The sequence below is a fragment of the Equus przewalskii genome, chromosome 18, assembly GCF_037783145.1.
Source record: "Equus przewalskii isolate Varuska chromosome 18, EquPr2, whole genome shotgun sequence".
NCBI lineage: Eukaryota > Metazoa > Chordata > Mammalia > Perissodactyla > Equidae > Equus > Equus przewalskii.
In genome coordinates, this window is record NC_091848.1 from 50,265,496 (window position 1) to 50,291,995 (window position 26,500).

General features: G+C 40.2%; 1 protein-coding gene across 15 annotated transcripts in view; it reads right to left on the reverse strand.

Moving 5' to 3' along the window:
* HHLA2 (HHLA2 member of B7 family) overlaps positions 1–26,500 on the reverse strand; it is a 97,029-nt gene that overhangs the window by 20,369 nt on the left and 50,160 nt on the right. For 13 of the 15 annotated variants that reach the window (XM_070582801.1, XM_070582800.1, XM_070582799.1 and 10 more), the window contains 6 exons: positions 11,788–11,877; positions 9,871–10,212; positions 8,474–8,737; positions 5,707–6,024; positions 2,950–3,078; positions 258–307 (listed from right to left, as the gene is read on the reverse strand). In XM_070582801.1, the coding sequence (XP_070438902.1) occupies positions 258–307; positions 2,950–3,078; positions 5,707–6,024; positions 8,474–8,737; positions 9,871–10,212; positions 11,788–11,851 (1,167 nt within the window). In that variant the 5' untranslated portion in view covers positions 11,852–11,877. Of the gene's footprint in view, positions 1–257; positions 308–2,949; positions 3,079–5,706; positions 6,025–8,473; positions 8,738–9,870; positions 10,213–11,787; positions 11,878–17,545; positions 17,631–26,500 lie in introns of those variants that run through there. The other 2 variants (XM_070582806.1, XM_070582811.1) reach the window with 2 other exon arrangements.

The following is a 26,500-nucleotide window of genomic DNA, read 5'->3' on the forward strand; positions in this document are numbered from 1 at the left end:
CCGTGTGAGATCTTCTCTTCAGATAATAATAGGAGATGAGGAGAGCAAGCACTATTTAAGCAAGTAAAGGCTGTTAATGATAGACATTGGGGAAAGCTAATTGTATTTTTTTCCTCTTATGTTATCCTGCAATCTCTCCTGCCTTTTTTTCTCTATAAAAGTCTTGCATGGCAATACGTGAATCAATCAAAACTTCAATCTCCGTTTTACGGTAGCATTCTTATACTAGAAATGGTTTGATAAAGGAAATGACTTACCCTGTTTTCTGTATTACGAGCATTCTCATCAGAGGAGACAGGATCCCATGCTACAGGAAAGAAGAGAACAAACTTTAAAAATATCTCTTTGCAAACACTCATTCTCCCTTATCCCTACCTCAATATAATTATGTTATTAGAATCACCTTAATTACTCCCTTTTCATATCTTTCTTCTAACAAACAGCATTAAAAGTTCATTGAGGGTAGAAATACCTCATCAGAAACAAACAGCGATAAATTCTTACGGCTGATTCAGGTGCTCCAAAATGGGGATGAAGGCAGTTCAACCAGGCCAGGAATTCTTGGCTCTTTAGGATTGTTGGCCTGATTCCTACCAACTGTTAACAATGGAAAATAGCAGCCAAAGAGGTGACGGTTAAGGAAAAAGGGATACAATGTTCTTTCTTCAGTAAAGCCCTCCTTCTGGGCCTTGCTAAAATCCAGGATAATTTATACTTATCATAGACTAAGGGTATTTTTATTAGAAAAGGGAATTTACAAAGAAAATATATAAACCATAGTCATATGAAACTACAACCAGGGACCTGGAGGTTGACAAGGTTTTGTGATTTTTAGTGTAGCAGCTTGAAATATACATTCAGCCCACCTGACTACAGAACTATAGAACGTTATTTTTAAAAACACTGGCCAGTACCCTGACACTGTTTTGCTGATGTCTCCTGACTGCTCTTCCAGTGTCAGAATCCATCCTGCTCTCTGCCGTGGGAAGCTGACCTGGATGAGTTCTATCTGCAGGGTGTCTCTTCCCTCTGGCTTCCAGTTGGGTGGAGATCAGAGGGAGGGAAGAGCAAAATCAGGTATTTATTTTTCCAGCTCCTTCCCTGGAAGGTCGCCTTGGTCTGGCTGTGTCCTTCAAGTGAAGGTCATTCATTCTCCTTACAAGGCAGCTGGTTTTACTTGACTCTCTCATTCCAGGTTTTGGGAGTTGCTCCCTCTCGTTTCCCTTCAAGTTTAGGTTTGCTAGCATATCAGCTGCTCCCAGCCCTGGGGGAGTGCACTGTCTTCCGTGCTCCCCTCTGTAGTTTTGAGCATGCCAGGTGTTCTCTGTTGAGTCCTGACGTATGCATACTTCCAATATAGAAACTAAACTGTCATTCTTGAGCAGCATTTCGTGCCCCTGTCTCCTATAATTTGAACCTAATCCAGTCACAAGTATCATTATATTAGGACATGGGTTGTATTGTGGAGACAAACTAGAGACTGCCATCTTTTCATACTTCTGGCCAGCTAAGGGACAGGAGTAACAAGTAAGGGGACTAGCCTGCCTATTAGTACAATCACAGGGCTAGAAATGGTGGAACTCTGGCTCACTGTCACCCTCAAAATCTTACTCTCAATAGTAGTTTCTACTATGAGCAAATCCCCTAACTTCAGCAGGGGCAATAGGCAGGTATCAAGAAGAAGAAGGGACATGGAATCTATCTCCACCTCCCAGGATACTCAGAGCCTTCTCAGGGGGATTACGGAATAAGGGAGAGCTTCTTGGGGCCCAGATCTACCCCTGGCCACCAGTTAGCTGGGTCAGCTTGGGTCCTTAAGTCTGTTTTACACATCTACTTAGCATTTGAGTTAATTTCTTGGATTCCAGTCTCCTGATCTGTAAAATGTGGAGATAAGTAGATCTAATTCTGTTGACAAAAGCAAGGTCTTTTAAGAAGTTCTGTGACCATGGCATCTTAATGCAACATTTTAATTACTATAAGTAATCAAATAAGTAATACAGGTTTGTTGCAGAAAATTTAGGAAAGGTTTTTAAAAAATTTAATAAGGATTAAAATAAAATGGTCCATAAAGGTCAATGCTATCTTGAGTGGTAGCAACCATAGGCAAAGCTCAAAGAAAGAGAAAACAGAGCCCAGGGGTGGGAGCCCAGGGGCTTGAGGAAGCCCAGACCTAACAGAAGCCCCTGGGCAGGGGGGTGGTGGCGAAGGGGCAACCTCTCTCCAAAGGCAGCCATTTGTAAAGCTTTGGCTTCATTCTTTCCAGATATTTTTCAATACAAGATAATTGCATTACTTTACTGCCAGATTTAATTTTTTTCCTCTTTGGTAAAACAAACAAACAAACAAACAAGTAACGTGTGATTTTCAGTTAATTTGATCAAGTTCCTATTATTTATTGAAATAGTAGGGGGCCAGCCCCGTGGCTGAGGGATTCAGTTCATGCGCTCCACTTCAGCAGTCCGGGATTCGCCAGTTTGGATCCTGGGCGCAGACCTACACACCGTTCATCAAGCCATGCTGCGGCAGTGTCCCACATAGAAGAACTAGAATGACTTACAACTAGGAGATACAACTATGTACTGGAGCTTTGGGGAGAAAAAAAAAAGAGGAAGATTGGCAACAGATGTTAGCTCAGGGACAATCTTCCTAAAAGAAAAAAAAAAGAAATAGTAGGAAAACTGGAAGTAATAGCAATGTGCTGCAAAGAATGTGCTTGTATATAGTTTGGTGTGACTCTGACCATTTGATGCAGGATAAATTCCTAAAAGCACAATAGTTAGGTGGGAGTATTTTAAAGGATTGCTGATAAATTTTACAAACGACTCTCCAGGAAATTCAGATCTGTTTACATGCCCAGCAGCAGTAGGTGTATGGTTGCATGCCATCCTTGATACACCTCTACCTGAACACCCAGGGACGGATCACAGGTTCTCCATGAGCTATTACCTTTGCAGAAATGGCAGAATCTTCTTGATTCAGGGTCTTTGTAAAATACTAAAAGCACCAGAATCACCCCAATCACCAGAATCATCACTGGAAGCAGAATTTTCCAGATATCTCTTTTTTGACTCGGTTCTAAATAAAACAAACAAGAAACCTATAAACTGGAAGAAAAATTAGCAAAAAAATAAAACGCGGGTGAGAGGGTAGAGGATGTTAACTATTTTTAAACCTATTTGTTTCTGCCTTTTAGGCAGGAGGCAGGTTTCATATTAGCGAAAACACTTTTCATAAGGAAAAGACCCATTAAAGATAAGGCCAAGAGCCCTCTCTGGACCAGAGAAATTTTCATGAGCATAAATACCTTCCAGTCTCAATGAGCTTATTGTGGGAAACCTGCAAAAGCTGTAATATTAACAAATTTGGGGCTTAGTCGGGGTAGGAGTCCAGAGAGAGAAGAGTCTGAAAACTTCGGAGGCAATGAGTCTATTACGCATTTTAAGCTTCTATTGTTTTATATTGTAAAAAGAGTTAACACACTTTTACAAAGGAATGATTCTGACCAGAGATGAGCCTCAGCCCTGCATTTTCCTTGGATGGTGAAGGGAGGGCTCAGTCCCCGCTTGGCCTGGAGAAGATAGGGTCCTAGAGGAATAGTGATGAGATGTGCAGCGGTGAGGAGAAGAGCTGGGTAGGAGCCATGGCACTGAGTGAGAGGTGACAGCTGGCCACCAGCACAACAGATCGTGCTTGGAGCTCCTCAGGAATAACTGAAGAAGCCTGAACCTTTTCCAGTGTCTTGACTGGAACCAGAATTATTGTAATTAGTATTAAAGGAAGTGGGGACTGCAGAAGGCAGAGCCTTGGAGACCTCGAGTAACCAAAGTCAGAACTCTGCAACTCTCGTGATCTATGTTCGACCAAAGAACAGGGAGCAAGCGTTAGAGCATGAAGGCCACTTCAGGGGGGAAATGTTTATGGCTATCCTTTAAAATGAGTAGCTTTGTATAACGGATGTCAATTTTTATGAACATACTCAATGCAACCAATAGAACATTAATCTTTCCACATATTTGTGTCATTCTGAAACTCTATACCCATGGAAGGAAGGGACAATTAAGTAGAAATGTTAAATTGACTTTCTAGAGTGTTTTCTTATGCATATTTTTCCTCCTGAAGAAAATCCTGCCAGGAATGGCTTCTTCTTACTTGAGCCATGGCCCTAAAAACTTCCCCCATCTGTAAAGAGATTTGTCCAAGTTCACATATTGAGTCAGCAGCAAAATTTAGCAAGAATTATTTAACTCCATTCAATTCAGTGCAACCTTTATCGAGCAGATCTAGACTCCAGGAGTGAGAAGCCCCCCTAGCTGGGCCTACTTTTCAGATGCTGTAGCATCTCCTGGGCAAGGCAGCAAGTAGGAAATTGCCATTCAGAATAGAAAACCAAGTTTCCTTGAAAGAGTGATGTCTAGGGTACCAGAACTGTTGACCCTGTTCTCTGCGCTGCTGGGGGAGTTCCTGCTACAGGCCTTTTCCTGAGGGGAGGTGTGGGCAGACCCTCCACCAGTCTCAATGGGCCAGGGTTTACTTGGGAATGAGAGGTTCTGAAAAGCTTCTTTTCTTTGTCAGAGATGGCGTGGTCCTGATGCTTCGCTTTGTATAAACTGAAAATGAAATCTCTGATTAGGAAGATGGGTGATACGTGGCCTTCAGACTATTTCTTCCTGATTATTTTTCTGCGCTCCAAAATGAATCCAACATGAGGCAACATTTAAAAAAACAGAATGAGAGCTGAACTGTATTTTACATAAAACTGACAATCCTGCCTTGGAGAAAAATAGGAGTTTCAAATGCCTCCCAGTTTTCAGTACTCTCAAAGTGGCAGCTCTACAAAGGGAGTGTTGTTATCACTCACTGTCTAGAAGCTTCTGTCTATCTGAAGACCACTTGACCTAAGGAAAGCCTGTGCTCTTATCTCCAGATCTCACTCCATAGAATCACCAAACCTCCAAATCCGTTCTTCCTCCTAGTTTTCACAACTAGAATGATAGAGATATTTCTAAAACATTTATATGTTCCACTGACACATATCTTTATTGAAGGGTAGAAAGAGACCTGCCATGGGCTCCCACGAGGTCAAGTTGACAGCAAGGGTAAGGGGATCAACAGCCCTCCTAGAAAGTCAACTTCATGAGCACACACTGCATGGCTCTCTACATAGTGGACTAGAAACATTTTGAATACTGAGTTTTGGCAGTTAACTATCAATGAGCTGAATCAGCCATACACCTAGTGTTTCAAATGTCCTCTGGTGACTGTCTCCACCAGGTTCACAGATAGTGCCATGATTCCCCAGCATCCAGCGGGGCCCCAAGTCTAACTTCCTACTGTGCCTGCAGCCTCAGCTTGCAAAACCCCAGGCCCGAAGGCACACATTAGGCACAATAGTAAGAAGGAATTGAAGATGCTCAGCCCACAGAGTCACTGAAAGGTGTATGTTTCCTCTTCATTTCTGAAGCTCTGAATCCCTGAAGAGGAAATCTTGTGGGACTAATATCTTTTTTCCCCCAATATAGGAGTTCTGTGTGGTTGAAGGAGGTAGGGTTGTCTACAATCTTGACCAGAAGCATCCCTGTAGATAATATTTTGTGAAATACTAGTCTAAGATAGCTTTTAAATGCCAATCTAATTTCCCTACTTGATATTCACAATCTCTACTGCTATAGCCAAAACCCGCTATCAACCCTCCTTGTAACTTACCTACATGCAGTGTTTGGATGGTGAGTAAAGTATAATTGCTTGAAGAAATATTGCACAAGTATTCCCCACTGTCTGAAACTCTAAGATCCCTCAAAGTCAAGGAGAAGTCACTCTGGTTTATTAGCTCTTTGTTCCATGAAAATCGGGGTTCATTGATAATCGTATTTCGTGAGGAGCTCAGAAAGTAAGCCAGGATGGAGGAATTCCCACTTTCCACTCTGGACCAAGTGACTCTGAAGTTTTGATTTGGTAGAGAAATGTTGCTTGCAGGTTGACATGAGAGTGAAATGTGTTCACTTTGCATTTTATGAAGGCCATCTAACAACAGGGTAGAAAAGGAAACACCAATGAAAATAAAATTTTCAAAGAAATTTTCCAAGTTACACTTAGAAATGCATGTAGAAATATCTTTGAAAATACCCTTTTTGAAAAGCAGTTAGATATTTATGCTGTGGAGTTTCTCAAAAGAAAATCTTTACTATCGCTATTTTACTCTCCCACCAAGGTGAAGTTTAGGCCTTTAAGGCGGCCTAAGCCTGGGCAGGCTCCAGAGGTGATGTACCTGGGTTTTAACAGTGAGCACTCATGAATGTTGCTACCAGTTACCAGTCTTTTTAACTCAGTGTTCTTCTTCCATTGACCCCTCAAATGCTGGTGTTCCCCAGGACTCTCCTCTTATTATATCTACTCCCCAGTAGTCTCTGTTTCTTTTATGGTCTCAGTCACTTCTTAATCCCTCTTTCTGGACAAAGTCTCTTTTCTTGCACATAAGAAGTGTGTATGTATTTCCAGCCGTATGCAGGTCATCTCCCACTGGACCAAGCTCTTTTAGAGCAGGGTCTCTGCTGGGTATTCTCGGCTTGGACCTCCAGACCCAGTTCCATCTTGTCCCTGGTCTGTAGTTCTGTAGGCTAGCCTCTATGAACTACCATCGATTGTTCTCTCTGGCTCTAGACTCACCTACTTTCCAGGCCACCGGCTAGAGAGTGATCCCATAGAAAGCCATCTGAAATACAAGTCTGGGATCTCTCTGATGTTCTGCTCCTACTCTGGCTCCACACCACCTCCAGAACGCAGTTCAAGCTCCTTAGCAAGATAAAGGCCTTTGGTCTGGTATTGCCTCCCTCTCCAGGTTTATCTCTCAATACTTTAGTTTCACTCTTGATCGCTTATATTCCCACAAATCCAGGCAATTTTACTCCTCTGCACTTTTTACCTGCAATGCCTATTTCTCCTGAAATTTCCTTCTACTCTTTAAAAATTCTGCCCTTATGCAACTTCCTTGAGCATATATTCTGTGATAACCCCATTCATACCCAATCACAGTGAACAGAATTAATCACTCTCTTTGTATGCTACTTCCCGGTTTAGTTTTATTTTTACATGTTTGCACTAGATGCTGTGGATCCAGAAATGAGTAAGAGTCCTTGTTTCTAAGTTCACAGTCTGAAAGTGACAAAGCTTGGCACATAACAGACCCTCAACAAGACAAAATAGTGTTAAGCCTGAGGAACTGGTGGTGCTTCAGGATATTAATTCTGAACAAACATGAGAAACTACAATTTTCTAAAGAAAATGTTTACAACTTAATATTAACATTTTGAACCCTTTCCCATGTTTCCATTGCTGCCTGGCTAATGAAAAGCGAACATTGCGTGCCCATGCCTTTAACAGTGAAACCCTGTAAAGGTGGTGAGTCACTCGTAAGTGTAGTGTTTTCTTGGTGAGCATTTTGAAAATATAAAACTCAAGGGAAGAGAAGACCAAAAAGAATAGCTAACCTCCACTTTCCCCATATAATGGAGATTTACGGAAAAATTTTGCTTTGCTTCTAATGAAATATAAAAATAATTTTCCTTGGAATTGGGTAAACAGTGTCAAATTAATTTTTCTTCCCCTTAATCTTTTCTTAAACATATGTTACAGATATAGAGGTCAATCAGAGTTTGGGTTTGTTCAAATAAATGAGAGGAAGGAGCATTGAAAGCTGCTCATGCTATGATAGAGGTGTTGGTAAAGACTAATGGGCTAATAGTATACAAAGAAACTAAACAGAAGCAATAGTACTAATTAGTTTTTGTTTAGTCAAAGATGGGCAAGAATCAGAGGTTGTGATCTGCTAATAGATATGCCTTTTTTCCTTCTCCTCTGTTCTCTTTATTTTTTTTTTTTTAGGAAGATTAGCCCTGAGCTAACATCCGCCACCAATCCTTCTCTTTTTGCTGAAGAAGACTGGCCTTGAGCTAACATCTATGCCCATCTTCCTCTACTTTTTATACGTGGGATGCCTGCCATAGCATGGCCTGATAAGTAGTGCATAGGTCTGCCCCTGGGATCTGAACCGGCAAACCTCAGGCAGCCAAAGCGGAGAGTGTGAACTTAACTGCTAGGCCACCGGGCCGGCCCCTCTCCTCTGATCTTTTCAACTGCAATGCAGGTCGAAAATCTTTTTGAAGGATGAATGGAGAAATACAGTAATATTCATGGATAGGCTTGCTGCTTTCTGTTTCACAAATATTTTCCTTCATTTATAAACACCTAGCAAGGTGGGAATTCCTTCCGTTTTATGAATGAGGAACTAACGTTCAGAAGTAAAAACGATTGCTTAAGGGAATCCAGCCAGTAACTATTAGACCTGGGATTCCAGTCTGTCTTCTAACTGCCACAGATGGATTTTCTCTCTCTTCTCTTCCTTTCCCTATAAATCAATCCCCATTCCCCCGAACCTCTGACAGCTCATGTACCCAGAAAGTCCTACAGAGCCCACCTTTCACTGTCCATTGTCCTGTCCATGTTTGCTTCAGCAATGAATTTTCAATAGCACATTCATAAGATGAATTTGATCCTGTAATAGTCACTGTACTGTAAATATGAAAACACCCCGAAGACTCGATTTCTTCCAGAGTGCTTTCAGAGATAGGTGTCTCGTCCCCTTGCCATGTGATACTTGGATGAGGGTAACTTCGCACACTGCATGTTAAGAAGCTGGTCATGTTCCTCTTTTCATACTTCATCACAGGTGTGACAAAAGCTATGGAAGAGAAAGGAGGTCACATGAAGAACCGTCATTATTAGCTTCTTTTTAGGCCATCTGTGTAGAACACATTATTTTAATACCCATGAAATAAAAAGCTAAGCTTTATGAGCAAAACCTGGCAGTTACTCAAAGGAAAAACAAAGCAAAAACTCTGTAGAAACTTAAGATACTGTATAGTTATCCACAAGAGAAAAAAGAACATTCATGGATACATAGCAACTGGCAATCTCAGTTCACTGAAAAGAATTCTAGAAAGAAATCTAACGGCCTTCCTGAACAACCAAAATGTGGGCATCAAAGTCTGTGTACACTAGAGCTCAGGCAGCTTTCTGAACTCTTCAGGTCCTGACTGTGCGCCTTTCTGACTCTTTGTGTACACATAATTCTTAAATTTCTGAGTCAAGGTCTGAAGCACTAAATGGGGCAGAGGGAGATGGAACCAGTGCTGGACCAAACAACCCCTTAGAAAATACCCCTCCCCTCATAAATAAAGTTAATACAGACAACAGGAATGCATGTAATAGTAAAATTTTCATTTAGAAAACAGAAAAATGTAATTTAAATCAATAATTCAATATTTTTTTAGCCATCATATAGGCAGAAATTTTTTTTAGTTTATTTTATTGCAGCAGCATTGCTGCTTTATATGGTTTATAACATTATATAAATTTCAGGTGTACATCGTAATATATTTCGAATTCTGTGTAGATTATATCTTGTTCACCACCCAAAGACTAATTATAATCCAAGAAATTTTCAAGATTGATAACATTAGGTGCTAATAAGACTAGGGGAAAATGGATACTATTATGCTGCTGGTGGCAGTAACATATTAAAATCTTCTGATACTGCCCTTTCAGATCATTTCCCAGTGTTAAATATAAGGATGTCCATCACAACGTTTTTTGTAATGTAAAATGCTGGAAATATCTGAATATCCACCAGTGGGGCTTGGGTATATCAATTATAGCATGTCTACACTATGAGATACTATGCATTAAAAATAATGAGGTAGATTCATATGAATTGACTTGGAAGGAAGCCTATAGCATGTTAAGTAAAAGACATTTTAGAAAAACATGGAATGATACTATTGCTGATTTATAAAATTCTACATGCACACTTACCTCCCACCTTTAATACCACTTTCTTTGTGGTTTTTCCAGACGCTGTTCCCACATAGCAGATATAAATTCCTTCATCCAGAAGCCTTAATATTCTAATAGATAGGGAGGCATTCCCATTGTGAATTTCAGCATGGAAGAGGGATGTCCTGTTTGTGTACCTGGGATCTTGCTTTTCCAAATGGTCACTGCCTTTGAAGTATGAGTAAATAGTGTGGGTTTCTTGATTCTTCCAGTGAATTACAACCTCAGACCCATTCTTAAATGAGCAAGGGAGAATCACATCCTCATCGAGTCTTCCAATGACTTCTTCCTCACTCGGAGCACTCAGATAACTGAAGAAATCTGAAAAGAATGTACCAAAAATCAAGAGCAAAGAAGTTATTAAGAGAATTAGTGACAGGTGCTCATCAAGAGTTACCGCAGGACTATCCCAGGTCAGCAGCCTGATCGCTAACAGACCATGACATCAAGAGCCCTCGCTAGTCTGATTACTAGAAACAAACCATGAAGCTCTATGCTTGAGTTGCTGCAATTTTCATTGAATGCGTTTGATTCATTGTAACTATGAGAATTGGCAATAGCTTAAAACATAAAAACACTAGTTTGCCACCCATTCGATCAATAGTTTTCAGGTCTCCTCTGATCCTGGCCCGCTATGGGGCTTAAAATTATGTATATTATGTATATGAAAGATTCCCTGCTGATTTTTATTCCCTGAACACATTCACTTTTAACACCTACTATAACAATAACAAATTAGTTTATCCAGCTAGCTAGAGCTAGCAGGCCCTAAAAGAACACAACAAACTCAGCTGGTTGGGTCAGGAAATACTTGGAGCATGTAGAAGACAATGCTGAGTTCAGGAATCTGTTAGAAATATCCAGACCTTAGTCTCAAGCAGGAAAGGACATCAGCAGGGAGAGTGCAAAAGGAGACATGAAGTGATAAAGTAATCCATTTGTTTTGGCTTTGGGATCAGTCTCAGTAAATCCTATGAATCAATGAAAACATAGTGAAGGAATATTATTCTAGATATAAACAGAAGTCCAATCCTCTTGGTTTATGTGTGCGTGTGCATGTATTTTTTATTGTCAACTTCAGAAGTTGATTTTAAAAAGCAAATGAATTCATCATAATAAAGAAAATTTGCAAAGAAAATATATTTAGCCATTTCATAATCATTGAAGGCAGTATCCAGTTTCTTTGACCAACTCATAAAACATTTTAAGTAGATCTTATACCCTATCTATGGATTCTAAGATAGTAGATCTTATCTTACAGACAATGGAGTAAACTCCTTTGGACCTTGGCCAAGGCCACCCAAGATGGCAGAATTGGCCGTTCATGTGGCCCTGTCATAAAGTCTTTTTCCTCTGCTTCCTCCTCTGAGATTCCCTCCACTCTGCCATGTCCCACTTCTCTCAGAGAGATTTAGTTTATTTATGTACAGAGAGCTAGAGAGATGTGGTCTTACATCTCTGAGAGAGAGACATGGAAAGGTGGTAAAGAAAGGAGTGGTTTTATCAATGTTCCTAATTGCTCTACTAAACCCTCTAATATTTCACTGAATAATTCACAATGCCTATCACAGGTCCTAGAGAAGCTGATAATGCCTTCTGTGTTGAGTAAGTACCAAGCTTACACTTAAAAAAAACATCAATCAACCAATCAATCAAACTTGCCTTTCCAGGGATTTTATATCTGGTAGCAGATAGCAGATTAGAAAGAGTCTTAATTGAGTAGACAGGAGAAAATATGATTTTTAATCTTCATGGAGACTTCCAGTCTATTTCCCGCTTCTCATCAACTGATCTTCTAGAAAAGTTCACAATGCTATGCCACTGTGCACTGCGTGCTCATGTTCCTCTCTATTGATACAAATAACTAATACTTGGGTATATTATAAAGAAACTTACCTGGAAATCCACTCAGAGATGGTGCAAGAATGAGGAAGAAAGACAGCACTGCCTCTGCCCTCATGTCTTGGGGAGGTCATGCTAATTATACTATCAAAGAGAAGCAAAGAGTTCATGTTATAGATTTTAAGGGCAAACAGGAATTAGAAAAGAAAGAATCAAAGTGTCTGACTGTAGAGGATTAGTTAAAAACTATAGCACATCCATATGACTAATTCTTCTGTGGCCATTAAAGATGATATTGTAAAAGATGGTTCAATGGTATGGAGAGAAGTTCTTAAAGTTATAGGAGAAAAAAATCAAATTACAATGCAACTTTTAAGTACATAATCCCATTTTAAAAACACACACATTTCAGGCTGCAGCAGATCTGAATGCTGGGCAAGCACACTCGAAGCCTGCACAGTCATCTATAGTGCCACTGAGCCCCATAGGAGGGAATGTGTCCCACAGTGACTGTGGGAAGAGGCAGTGGAAGCCATTAGCCCACTCATGATCAATTTCCAAGCAGGGAGGGGGAGCCCACCATGCACCTGCGGCGCCAAGGAGCAGCCCTAGCTTGGTCCCTGCAAGGAAGCCCTACCCACCAAGTAGAGCAGCCCTGACTGCAAGCAGATGCCCCAGCAGATCTACACACTGGGGCAGGTACACTTCAGGCCTGCGTAGGCACCCATAGTGCTGCTGAGCCCCGAGGGAGGGAGCAAGTCCTAGGTGGCCATGGGAAGAGGCAGAAGCAGACGTTGGCCCACTTTCCCATAGGGAGGGGGAGCCCACTGTTCCCCTGTGGCACCAAGGAGTGGCCCTATCTCAGTCCAGCAAGTAAGCCCCATCTACCAAGCACAGTCCACACAAGCGACTGGACATTCCCTAGGCCTGGGCAAGCACCCATACTACCCCCATGGCTTGCAGCAGATGGGGTGGGACCAGAAACTCTGCTCCTGCTTCCCCCAAGTGATAACAGGTGGAATCTGCAACTACCACAAATGCCCTGATAAAAGTTTAGTTTGTCAAACACCATGAGAAACTGCAGCAACAATTCAGACCAGAAGGAAAATGACAATTCTCCAGAAACCAATCCTGAAGATGCAGAAATTTACAACCTAAATGACAGAGAATTCAAAATAGCTGTCATAAAGAAACTCAGCAATTTACAAGAGAACTCAGAAAGACAAATTAATAAGCTCAGAAATAAAATGAATCTCTTCACCAAAGATATTGAAACTATAAAAAAGAAATCAAGCAGAAATCTTGGATGTGAAAAACACAATTAATGGAATAAAAAATAATCTAGAAGCCTTAAGAAATAGAACTGCTATTATGGAGAGAAGAATAAATAAGTTAGAGGATAAATATATAGACATTCTACACCTGGAGGAGGAGATAGAACTAAGATTTTTTTTAAAAAATGAAAGAATTCTTCAGGAAATATCTGACTCACTTAGGAAAAGCAACATAAGGATTGTAGGTATTCCAGAGGGGGAAGTGAAGGAGAAAGGAGCAGAGAGCCTGTTCAAAGAAATAAGCTGAGAACTTCCAAAACCTTGGGATGTTTCCAGATTTACAAATACAGGAAGCTAATAGAACGCTGAATCACATCAATGCTAAAAGACCTTCTCCAAGGCAAACAATAGTACAAATGGCAAAAGTCAATGACCAAGAAAAAATACTAAGAGCAGCAAGGCAGAAGAAAGCAACCTACAAAAGAAACCCTATCAGGCTGTCGGCAGATTTCTTAGCAGAAACCCTACAGGCTAGGAGAGAGTGGAATGATATATTCAAAATACTGAAAGAAAAAAAACTTTCAGCCAAGAATACTCTATCCGGCAAAAGATACAATGGAGAAACAAATGCTTTCCCAGATAAACAAAAGCCAAGGGACCTCCATCACCACTAGACCTCCCCTATAAGACATAATTAAAGATGCCCTCACACTGGAAACAGAAAGGCAAAGGTCTACAAATCTCTGATCAAGGAGATAAATAGACAAACATAATCAGAAAACTGCAGCTCTCTACCAGAACAGGAAGGCAAAGACTCAGTTACAACTTAAAGGAGAAGAAAGCATCAAAAGTAATGATTAAAATTTCAACTCAATCACAAACTCACAACATTAAAACAGAACAATTTGTGACAACAATTACTCAGAATAGGAGAGGAAAGGGAAAGAAGCTGCTTAGGTTAATGGAGATAAGAGGCTATGAGAAAATGGACTATCTCATCTACAAGATCTTTCATATAATCCTCTCGGTAATCAGTAAACACAAAATCAGAGCAGAGCCACAACTCAAAAAAAGAGAGAAAACTGATAAAACCCCCTCAGAAAACCACCAAAATGAAATGGCAATCAGAAATACAAAGGAAGAGAAAAAGTGAAAACAGAAACCAACCAGAAAACAAGGGATAAAAAGGCAATATTAAGCCCTCGCATATTAATAATCACTCTAGATATAAATGGATTGAATTCTCCAATCAAAAGACCCAGAGTAGCTGGATGCACTAAAAAATAAGACCCAAAAATATGCTCCCTCCAGGAAACACATCTCAGTTCTAAAGACAAACATAGGCTTAGAGTGAAGGGATGGAAGACAATACTCCAAGCTAACGGCAAAGAAAAGAAAGTAGGTGTTGCCATACTTCGATAAAGTAGACTTCAAGTTAAAAAAGACAATGAGAGACAAAGAAGGCAGTATATAATGATAAAAGGGACATTCCACCAAGAGAACATAACACTGATTAATATACACGCACCTAACACAGGGGCACCAAAGTACATAAAGCAATTATTAACAGACCTATAGAGAGAATTTAACAGCAACACAATAATAGTAGGGGACCTCAACACCCTACTTACATCAATGGACAGATCATCCAGACAAAAAGTCAACAAGGAAATAGTTGATTTAAACGAAATAATCAGATGGACTTAATAGATATAGAGAGTATTCCATCCAAAAACAGCAGAATATACATTCTTCTCAAGTGCACGTGGATCATTCTCAAAGAGAGACCATATGTTGAGAAACAAGGTGAGCCTCGATAAATTTAAGAAGATTGAAATCATCTCCACCATCTTTTCCAACCACAATGCTATGAAGCTAGAAATTAACCACAAGAAAAAAACTGGGAAAGTCAGAAATATGTGGAGAATATTGAACAACATGCTATTGAACAACAATCGGATCAATGGGAAATCAAAAGGGAAATTAAAAAATACTTGGAGACAAATGAAAATGAAAATACAACATGCCAACTCTTATGGGATACTGCAAAAGTGATCGTAAGAGGGAAATTCATAGCAATAAAGACTGACCTCAGCAAGCAAGGAAAATCTCAAATAAGTAATCTTAAAATGCACCTAACAGAGCCAGAAAAAGAAGGACAAACAAAGCCCAAAGTCAGTAGAAGGAGGGAAATAATAAAAACCAGAGCAGAAATAAATGAGAGATTAAAAAAATAGTAGAAAGGATTAATGAAACTAAGAGCTGGTTCTTTGAGAAGATAAATAAAATTGACAAACCCTTAGCCAGACTCACCAAGAAAAAATGAGAGAAGTCTCAAATAAATAAAATTAGAAATGAAAGAGGAGAAATTACAACAGACACTGCAGAAATACAAAGGATTATAAGAGAACACTATGAAAAACTATACGCCCACTAAGTGGATAACCTAGAAGAAATGGATGAATTCTTAGACTCAAACAACCCCCAAAAACTGAATCAAGAAGAAATAGAGAATCTGAATAGACAAATCACAAGTAAAGAGATTGAAACAGTAATCAAAAACCTCTCAAGAAACAAAAGTCCAGGACTGGATGGCTTCTCTGGAGAATTCTACCAAACATTCAAAGAAGAATTAATACATATCCTTCTCAAACTATTCCAAAACATTGAAGAAAATGGAGTGCTTCCTAACTCATTCTATGAGGCCAACATCACCCTGATCCCAAAAGCAGGTAAGGACATCACAAAGAAGGAAAATTGCAGGCCAATATCGCTGATGAACATAGATGCAAAAATCTTCAACAAAATATTGGCAAACCGAATACAGCAATACATTAAAAGGATCCTACACCACAGTCAAGTGGGATTTATTCCAGGGATGCAGGGATGGTTCAACATCCGCAAATAAAACAATGTGATACACCACATTAACAAAATGAAGAATAAAAACCACATGGTCATCTCAATAGATGCAGAAAAAGCATTTGACAAGATCTAACATCCATTTATGATAAAAACTCCCAATAAAATGGGTACAAAAGGAAAGAACCTCAACATAATAAAGGCCATATATAACAAACCCACAGCCAACGTCATACTTAATGGTGAAAAACTGAAAACCATCAGAGAACAGGAACAAGGCAAGGGTGCCCTCTCTCACCACACCTATTTGACATAGTACTGGAGGTTTTGGCCAGAGCAATTAGGCAAGAAAAAGAAATGATAGGGATCCAAATTGGAAAGGAAGAAGTGAAACTCTTGCTGTTGACAGATGACATGGTTCTTTATATATAGAAAACCCTAAAGAATCTACCAGAAGACTATTAGAAATAATCAACTACTACAGCAAAGTTGCAGGGTACAAGTCAATTTTTAAAAATCAGTTACATTTCTATACACTAACAATGAAGTAGCAGAAAGGGAAATTAAGAATACAATCCCATTTACAATTGCAACAAAAAGAATAGAATATCTAGGAATAAACTTAACCAGAGGTGAAAGACCTGTACACTGAAAACTATAAGACATTACTGAAAGAATTTCAAGAAGACATAAAGAAATGGAAAGATATTCCATGCTCATGAGTCAGAAGAATAAATATAGTTAAAATGTCCATACTACCTAATGCAATCTACAGATTCAAGGCAATCCCAATCAGAATCCCAATGATATTCTTCACAGAAGTAGAACAAAGAATCCAAAAATTTATGTGGAACAACAAAAGACCCTGAATAGCCAAAGTGATCCTGAGAAAACAGAACAAAGCTGGAGGCATCACAATCCTTCACTTTAAAACATACCTCAAAGCTGTAGTAATCAAAACAGCATGGTACTTGCACAAAAACAGACAAACAGATCAATAGAACAGATTTGAAAGTCCAGAAGTAAAACCACACATCTATGGACAGTTAATCTTCAACAAAGCAGCCAAGAACATACAATGGAGAAAGGAAAGTCTCTTCAATGAATGGTGTTGGGAAAACTGGACAGACACATGCAAAAGAATGAAAGTAGACCATTATCTTGCACCATACACAAAAATTAACTCAAATGGATTAAAGATTTGAATGTAAGACCTGAAACCATAAAACTCCTAGAAGTAAATATATGCAGTATCCTCTTTGGCATTGGTCTTAGCAACATCTTTTCAAATACATCTACTTGGGCAAGAAAAACAAAAGAAAAAGTTAAACAATGGTACTACATCAGACTAAAAAGCTTCTGCAAAGCAAAGGAAACCATGAACGAAACGAAAAGACAACCCACCAACTGGGAGAAAATATTTGCAAATCTTTTTATCGGACAAAGGGTTGATCTCTAAAATATATAAAGAACTCATACAACTCAACAACAACAACAAAACCAAACAACCTGATCAAAAAATGAGCAGAGGATGTGAACAGACATTTTTCCAAAGAAGATATACAGATGGTCAACAGACACATGAAAAGATGTTCACCATCGCTAATAATCAGGGAAATGCAAGTCAAAACTACAATAAGACATAACCTCACACCAGTCAGAATGGCTATACTTACCAAGACAAACAACAAGTGTTGGAGAGGATGTGGAGAAAAAGGAATGCTCATACACTGCTAGTGGGAATGCAAACCGGTGCAGCCACTATGAAAAACAGTATGGAGATTTCTCAAAAAATTAAAAATAGAAATATACCATATGACCCAGCCATCCCACTACTGAGTATTTATCTAAAGAACTTGAAATCAATGATCCAAAGAGACTTATGCACCCCTATGTTCATTGCAGCATTATTCACAATAGCCAAGGTGTGGAAGCAACTGAAGTGCCCATGAACTGATGAATGGATAAAGAAGATGTGGAACATATATACACAATGGAATACTACTCAGCCATAAAAAGACAAAATCGTCCCATTTGCAACAACATGGATCATACCCTGAGGGTATGATGTTAAGTGAAATAAGCCAGACAGAGAAAGACCACCACATGATTTCACTGATATGTAGAAGATAACAAATAACATGGATAAAGAGAACAGACTAGTGACTACCAGAGGGGAAGAGGGTAGGGAGTGGGGGAAAGGGGCAAAGGGGTGCATATGTCTGGTGATGGATGAAAATGCTAGAAGGAGCACAAGGAAGTGTATTCAGAAACTGATAAACAAGAATGTACACCCAAAATTACACAGTGTTATAAACCATTATGATCTCAATAAAATTACTTAGAAAAAAAAGAATGAAAAAAAAGCACACACATTTCTGCACATAGGAGACTGATGTGATGTCACTAAATATTCACTGGGATGTTAGCTCTAAAGAGCAAGTTGCACATCTCAAGCAGTGCCTGCTATACAATAGGTACTGGAAAATGGCTGTTGAATGAATAAAGATTTGGCATGCATTCAATAGTGGTTCTCTGGATAATAGTTTCTGTCTGTTATTTTTAAAGATTTCTACAGTGGACATGTATTGCTCTTAGAGTAAATATACCCCAAACAAATTCAATTAAATATTAAATGCCAATGATGTTAACTGCGGTGTTATTTGTACTCACACATAATAAAACAATTTAAACCTGGAAACATATTCTTAAATGTCCAATAATAGTGCAAATCATAAGGCAAGCATTAAAATCATGGTCACAAAGACTGTTTCAAAAGCTAAAAAAGGTGAGAAAATCTAGATGGCAAAACGTATACACATAATTTCAAGTAAGTAAAATAAAACTGATTTTCTCTCTTGGTGGAATTATAGATTATTTTTATTCTTTAAAAAGTAGGCTTTTTTTTTTTTTTTTTGAGGGCGATTAGCCCTGAACTAACATCTGCTGCCAATCCTCCTCTTTTTTCTGAGGGAGGCTGGCCCTGAACTAACATCCATGCCCATCTTCCTCTGCTTTATATGTGGGACGCCTGCCACAGCATGGTGTGCCAAGTGGTGCCATGTCCGCACCCGGAATCTGAACCAGTGAACCCCAGGCTACTGAAGCAGAATGTACGAACTTAACTGCTGCACCATGGGGCCGGCCCCTAAAAAATAGGCTTTTTAAAGAATAGTGTGTAATTAGTTATAAAAATCTCTAAAAGAAAATTTTAAAGAAATTATTTGGTAGCTCTACTATTATAAGTTTGTGTTCTAAACTTGTTGTAGGATATGAGATTTAAGAATAATTAAAAGCACTACAAAAAATAAAATTAGATTATTTTATCACACCTTATCAAAATAAAATCTGGTAGACTAATAATTTATAATTTCACTTTTACATTTTAAATACTAGAAAAAGTAATCGAATATACAACTTCGGAAGAAGGCCTTTTTAACATGACCACACGTTTTCTATGACAGATATGTCTACATAAAAATTGGAAAAAAGAACAAAAACAAACATTGAAATACAAATAAATACGGAAAACATTTGCAACATGACAAAGTCGTCTCTCCAATAGCTTCCATCTTTCTCAGAGCATTAACTAAAATGTTTGGCGAAGTGAAAACTTGTAAATAGTATCAGTTATGAGGATAAGACATGTATTTTTTCCTATAGATGTATTTCTATGTATAGAGTATGAAAGAAGATACGTCAATGATTATCTCCAAATAGTAAGATCATAAGTAATCGTTAAACTCATTTTCCACTATGAACATACGTAAATATGTAATAATGTTTTTTACCTTTATAGGCAAAAAATAAACTTTAATTTAAAAAAACCTTATGATTTAAGTACAGGGTCTTTCCAAGCAAAAATTAACTCACATCCAGCTTATTCATGCAACCTTGGGACAACCCATGTCTACTGTCCTTCTATACGTTCACCTTGCTTGCCCCATAATGACTCAGATATTTGCTACCTTTTCTTGAAACTTACAACATCCTCCTCTCCCAAATCCCTTTTGGCTGATGCTCCTGGTTCATTAAGTAGTACAATCAATTATGAATACTCCCTTATTTCCTTACCACCATTTCAACCAACCCATTAACAGCCGTGTCCACTCTTTCAGCCTCTCCTTCTGCTCTTACCCAGAGCCAAACTCTTCACTTTTACTCTGCATCCCACATTTTTTTTTTATTGCATTTAAGAAATTTGTCCCTGAAATTATATCCCCTCTCTGCTGTATCATCAGGTTCTTTTACTTGATCAATCCCATGAGCACAAATGCTCCGATATCTCCCACCTTATGAACATGAGAAAAAACAATATTGTCTTCTGACACTTAATAAGCTATCAACCTATTTCTCAGTTCTACTAACTTCTTGGAATAATTGTCAGAATAATCACCCCCATTTCCCCTTTACAACCTCCCTTCAATCCACTCTGGGCTCCTGTCTGCATGACCTGTCATACTGCCCTTGCCAGTGTCACCAAGAATTTCCATGTTGCCAAAAATAGTGGATACCATTTGTCTTCATCTTATTCAATCTCAAGGCAGCCTTCAACACAATTGGCCGTTACCTTGCTCGTGGAGGATTCTTCTCTTGCTTTCTGGACCATCACATCCTGCTAGTTTTCCTTCCTCACTGCTGCTCCTTATTAGTCCTTTAATGGGCCTCATCCTCTGCTTGCCCTATTTATGTGCAAATATAGAATGTTCTCTTATATTTTCTCTATTCTCTTTCCCTAGGTGAGTTCCTCTATTCCAGGGCTCTGAATGCCACCTGTACACCAAGGATTCTCAAACTTACCTACTGAATCAAGATGGTATATTCCACAGCCCATTTGACCTGTTCACGAGATGCCTTATAGTCATCACAGAATTAGCCTGAGCCCTTCGTTTCCACCTCATTCCCTTTACCATTGCTCCCTGCCCCACTCCAAATAAGACAAGACAACAAAAATGACCCTATTCCTCCTTCAGTCTTCATCTCAATAACTGATACCAAATCCTCCAGTTTAGACCTGAAACTTAGAAATCAGCCTTGATTCTTCCTTTCCCTCATGTTCCATATCTAATCCATTAACGGGTCTTTTTCGTTAATGGATTAGATAAAGCTCCATTATTTGTGTACTTTTCTTCAACTCTACCATTACCATCCTACTCCAAAATCACTGCCATCCCTTACCTGGACGTCTAAAACCCACATCTGGCTGGTTACCTTTGCCTCTTATCATCTTGCCTCCTTATAATCCACTGTCAATACAGCAGCCAAGATTCACATGTTTTAAATAAAAATCATTCTGTGACATTCTCCTAATTAAATCTCCCCAGTGGCTTCCCACCACACTCAGATCCAAATTTTTAACCCTTGCCTACCAAGCTTGTGTACCCTGGCTCCGGGTCCTGCCTGCCCCTTCAGTCTCTCCCAGAATACCTGACAACATACATTCCAAAAGGCTTGTGACACAAGAGCTCCAATTCAAGGGTCAGCATGAGCAGGAGCCGAAAATTAGGTCCATGAGACTATTCACATCTTTTGAATAAGACGACAAATTACAGTAACCCATTTATCATCTAAGATAAAGTACTATGAATAAAAAAAATAACCTCTTCTACACAAATGCTTGATTTAGCACTGTTGAAATAATTTCAGCATTCAGCAAAGTGAGGCAGTTAATGAGTATTTGGCCCTATTTTTATGCCTAAGCTTTATTTTTAGACACTTATTTTCTTCCCCCAAAGCAGCAGAAATCTTCCACCTTGGATTAAACTGAAGTTACCCAAGTTGCAATCAACACCCTTTAGAAGGGCCCAAATGTTAGCAGCATCTTGTTCTGGTACATTTTGGCTGGATTCCAGATGTGGGGGAGAAAAGCAGGGAGGCAGCCTCTGTAATGGAACATGGCAAAAGGAAATCCAGATGCTGAGACTAATCAGACGGAAGAGAAAATTGAGGCTATTCCACAAGCATAAAGTAAAGAGGACAGACAGCTACCCCTGTATCCATTTTAATAACTACAGACTAACTTGAGTGCAGCCATCAGCGCTAACTGTGACAACGATGACAAACTTCACTGGTGTCAGGTCCCCCAGCGTGCACGTCAGTAACACTCAAGACTGGTCCCAGCCTCATAGCTTCTGGCCTAGATATGACCAGAGCCACATGGCAAGTCAATTCTCTTTTCTGAAAAACAAGAATATTTCACATCGCTGGCATCATGCCAGTCGACGTTATGCGTTCCTTCAGGAAAAGCAGCTTCCAGGGCACTGCCTTCTCCTCTGCATTGTTTTTAAATTCAGTGCCTCTCCGCAGTGCTCAAGGCGCTGAGCCAGTTTGTGAAAGAAGTCATAACAAAGGGAAAACTCTGTAGCATCCTAGGGATTTCTCCTTAGCATCCACCTAGATTTTAATAGGATTGACTTTGTTTAGAGAGAAAAAGGAACAAAAGAACAATTTTAGGATTACTCTCTCTTTACTCAAAATAATCTCCCCAGATATTTTACAGTGAAAATCTGCCCCTTGAGGATTCATATGTTGGGTTGAAACTTTCAGTCTCTAGGGGTACTGTCTTTGCTTCAGGCTCTGTTTTGGGGGGGAGGGGAAGTGGTTCTTGGTTGGTTGGTTTGGAAACCAGGCTAAAAGCAGATGCTGATACATCTTTGGGGAGCTGCAGATGTGCAGGGCAGCAGAGTGGAGGAAAAGGGGAAGTGAGACAAGGAAGAAAGCAAGCAGATAGTAAGTGGTGGTTGCCTTGCTCGCCATGCTTTAGAACAGAAAACAGAGCCCCTGGCTCAGTCACAGGGACCATCTCCAGGCATCCTCTAGAGAACCACCACACTTCAGCACAATCCGTCAGAGGAAGAGAGCAAAACGAATTCATCTAAAGGTTTTCTCCCTTGGTCAAAGTTTTCCCCGTGGGGCTTTAACTGCTGTGCTCTTCCTGGCTGTGCACTTGGCCCCTTGGGACAGTCACTAAGTAAGCCAGATGTCATGCCTCACAGTATGGCACTGTTGACACAAATAATCCATAATCAACCCATACATCAAAATTGGGGTGAGTTTTACTATATGAGTCAGTTTGAGCATTATAGCGCAGGAGAAACTACCTTCCCCAAGGAAGGAGAACTCTGAAGAAATGGGGTGTGCAGAGTGCTTATTTACCATCTTAGAACAAAGAGCATACGTGACATATGACAAGAATGTCCCTTTTACAACAGTCTTGAGATGCCTTGCTGGAATAGCAGGTCAGTGGTCACAAGGTGAGCACAGTAGGTAGGTGCTCAGCAGGTCAGTGGTCATGAGATGAGTTAAACAGATCAGTAATTAATCCTTAGTTTCTGGGAAGAAATGCTTATTCTTAAAGAAATGCTGGTATGGGGGGAGGTAACATCCCTATCTTTAGGGGCATCATGCTTGTCTTTGGGACATTGCAAATGGTTAAAGCAGATGTACAATGCATGCTCAACAGGCCACGTGAGGACTTTCTGGAAAAACAAGGTCAGGCCGAATTAGGTTTAAACCAAATGGCTTCCTCACATACTCCAAAACATGCTATTACTTTTCATTTATTCATCAGCATTTTCAGTCTGGAAACACGGGACAGGGAAATCCACAGCCTCTCTGAGTCTCCTCAGGTCATGTTGGACTCTGTGGCTATTGCAGCTCCCACTGTGGTGGGTATGATGGAGGACGTCCTGAAGTTGGCCTATACAGGGGAGGTGGGGTCAGCTGCTGCCGTTTGGAGATGAGGCAATGGCATTGGGGCCAGGGATTTTGTCCAACCAGCTGAGAGCCCAGAAGACAGAGGAGGCCAAGAAAATCTAGGGAGGCTCATAAATTGGATCCAATAAAAGTAACTATTTCAAAAATGCCACCTGTTTCATACCTCATATTTTGCTATGTTAGCAGACCATTGATCGGCTGCCTAGGTCCCCTGAGATCACTGTTATCAGCTCAGCTTTTGTGCATACTTTGCTCAGCTACTGCCACCTGGTCACATGACTGCAACCTCCTTCAGTGCATCGCCCTTAGGTGATGGAGCTGTGGTTCTGGGAGTGACACTCCTCCCCTATTCCCCGCTCAGCAGTGGCTTCAAGGCAAGAGACATTCTGTGGTCCTGAGCGCCCCTGGAATGAGGCTGAGACTTCACCTGAAGCCACATCCTTGCTTAGCTTCTACCTCTGCCCCATCCTGCTTCCCACACTACCTTACAGTTTTCTCCTGAAAACACTCCTTCATTACCTGACCACAAATCCCCATCTCCAGTGGGGTTGGTCCCCTAGGAGCAGAGCCCAAGACAAAGCTCGTATACAGGAAACCACATTGCACAGAAGGGGCCAGGCACTCTCGAGCCTCCGAGCACCCTTTCCCACTTCAGACTCCTGTCGGCAAGTGTTCCTTCTCACCCAAAGGGTACATTATATAATCCTCCTTAATATCCTCTATACACAAAAGAATAGAGCTGGACAGAGTGGGCCTTTTTTCAGCAAGAATGCTGCAAAGCCAGGACAACAGACAAAAGAAAACGCCAGGGTTAACAAGGCAGATGGAGGCATTTTGTTGAGCAGGTCAAGGTGGGAAGGAATTGAACAAGACTCCATTAAGTGAAGTGAGTTTGGAACATGTGCACATGTAAGGCCGAGGCCTTCTTGGAAACCATCACCCCTCCCTCTAAAGCACGCTGATAGATGCCCACGGCACCAAATGCCTTGAGAAGCCAGTCTGCTGTTTCTGTCTACTTCTACTCCCACCAGTTCAGTGGGTCACCATCACTGAGTAATTCAACTAAACGTTTTGTTAATTGATTAAATGGAAGGACAAGACAAACTTGGTGTTTCTCCAACAACTAAAGTGAATAAGATGAATGTTTTAGAAAGGTTAAATTAAGGCAGTGACAAAGAAGGAGGGAAGAAAATTTTGCTATTGGATTAGGTGTGGGAAGACAATAGGGAAAGACCGAAAGCAAACTGTAAAGATCTAGAAGGAGGTGGACTTTAACAATCTGAACGCAAAGTTCTCTGGCCACTTTCAAGAAACAAAAACTGGACATACGGGATGGCGCATTATTGATTTAGTTTGTGCAAGGAAGATAATAGAGAAAATCAAACAGTGGCCCCCCCTACTCAGAACAAGGCCTTGAGCTCCTCCACTCAAAATACTAGAAAATGGATAGACATTTGTATATTTTAATTTTAAAAACATTCAAAATATATAACTTGAATACTCAACTTTTTTTTTTGACTAGACCAATTACTGGGCCTGATTTGTGTCATTGTGAGGATTTCGACTAAAGGAATGAAAGCTCTGAACTGATAGAGTGAACTCTGACCACAGATAACGTGAGACAAAGTTTCTATAACACAGCTGAGGAGCAGGAGTATGTGGGGGTCAAGGAATCTGCTAGAGTGCACTAGGAGGTTCCTTCCTAATGTTGCCTTAAGTTTATCACCTAATTCTGATATCAGAATCCCATCCTATGATGGCATGGTTGTTATATTTAAATACATCTATTGTGTGGTAAGTGATATATTCAGTAGTCCTCATTCCTCAGTGTGAGATTACCCATTCGGACTCCATCCCCATGTCATCCTTTCAAATCAGAAGTAAAGAACTCCTCCTTGGATCCACCTAACAAGGCGCTGAAGTCAAGGGACCAGTAATGGAATATCAGAACCAAGGATTTGGAGTGAAGAATAGGCGCAACCTAATCTTTACAAGACTTACTCCTAGCTGCGTAGACCGCGTGGAGCCTTTATTAAGTGATGCTTTATAAAGGACTGCTCTCTGGCAAGTGCGTGTGCCTGTGGACACCTGAAGTGGTGGCTTTCAGTCCTTAGAATCTAAAGCTGTAGCCAACCTGAGTAGCAGGTGCGCACGAGGAGAGAGACTGCAGGCCTAGCTCTGTGTACACAGCTCAGTGGGCCATTTCCAAAGTACTGCGGTTATCAGGCTGGCTTTGTACCAATGAGTTTTCTGCACAGCTCAGTCAATTCTGCCAAATAACTTTGTTTGTAAAGCTCCATTGCTTCAGCCCTATCTTCTACTCACAATCCATTCCTGAATTAGAGTCAGAAAATGTTAAAGTTCTGAGAAACAAGAGAAAATAAAATAGCTCCAGTTTATCCTGACCTCCTAGGAAATAGGACTAGATCTTTCTTTGCGTGGTACTCTACTCCATCATCTGCCAAGCTTCCTGCCATTAAAAACATACCATTTGAGTATCTCCTATGAGTCACAAACTGTACAGGGATGAATCACAATCCCTGATCTCAAAAAACTCAGTCTGGTCTCAGAAGATGGATGGATCACATAAACAAATAAATCATAGCACAGAGACACAGGCGGCACAAGAACTCCCACCAGGCGCTGTGGAAGGACAGAGGAAAACACTTGATCTTAGTGGAGGCAGGGTGTTAAAGAAAGCTCGAAGCATCAGTTTTGAAAAAGGAGGAGACACTAGCCTGTGAGGAAGAATAGAGGGAAGTGGGGGAGGGAAGATAGCCGAGGCAGACAATATAACAAGGATGCAGCTGCAAGAGAGATCCTAAATACCACGCAGGCAGCGTGGAAGATAAAATGCTGGAAAAGTGTGCAAAGGCTAGACTATGACGGTGCTTGTAGGCCACACTAAGGAAATA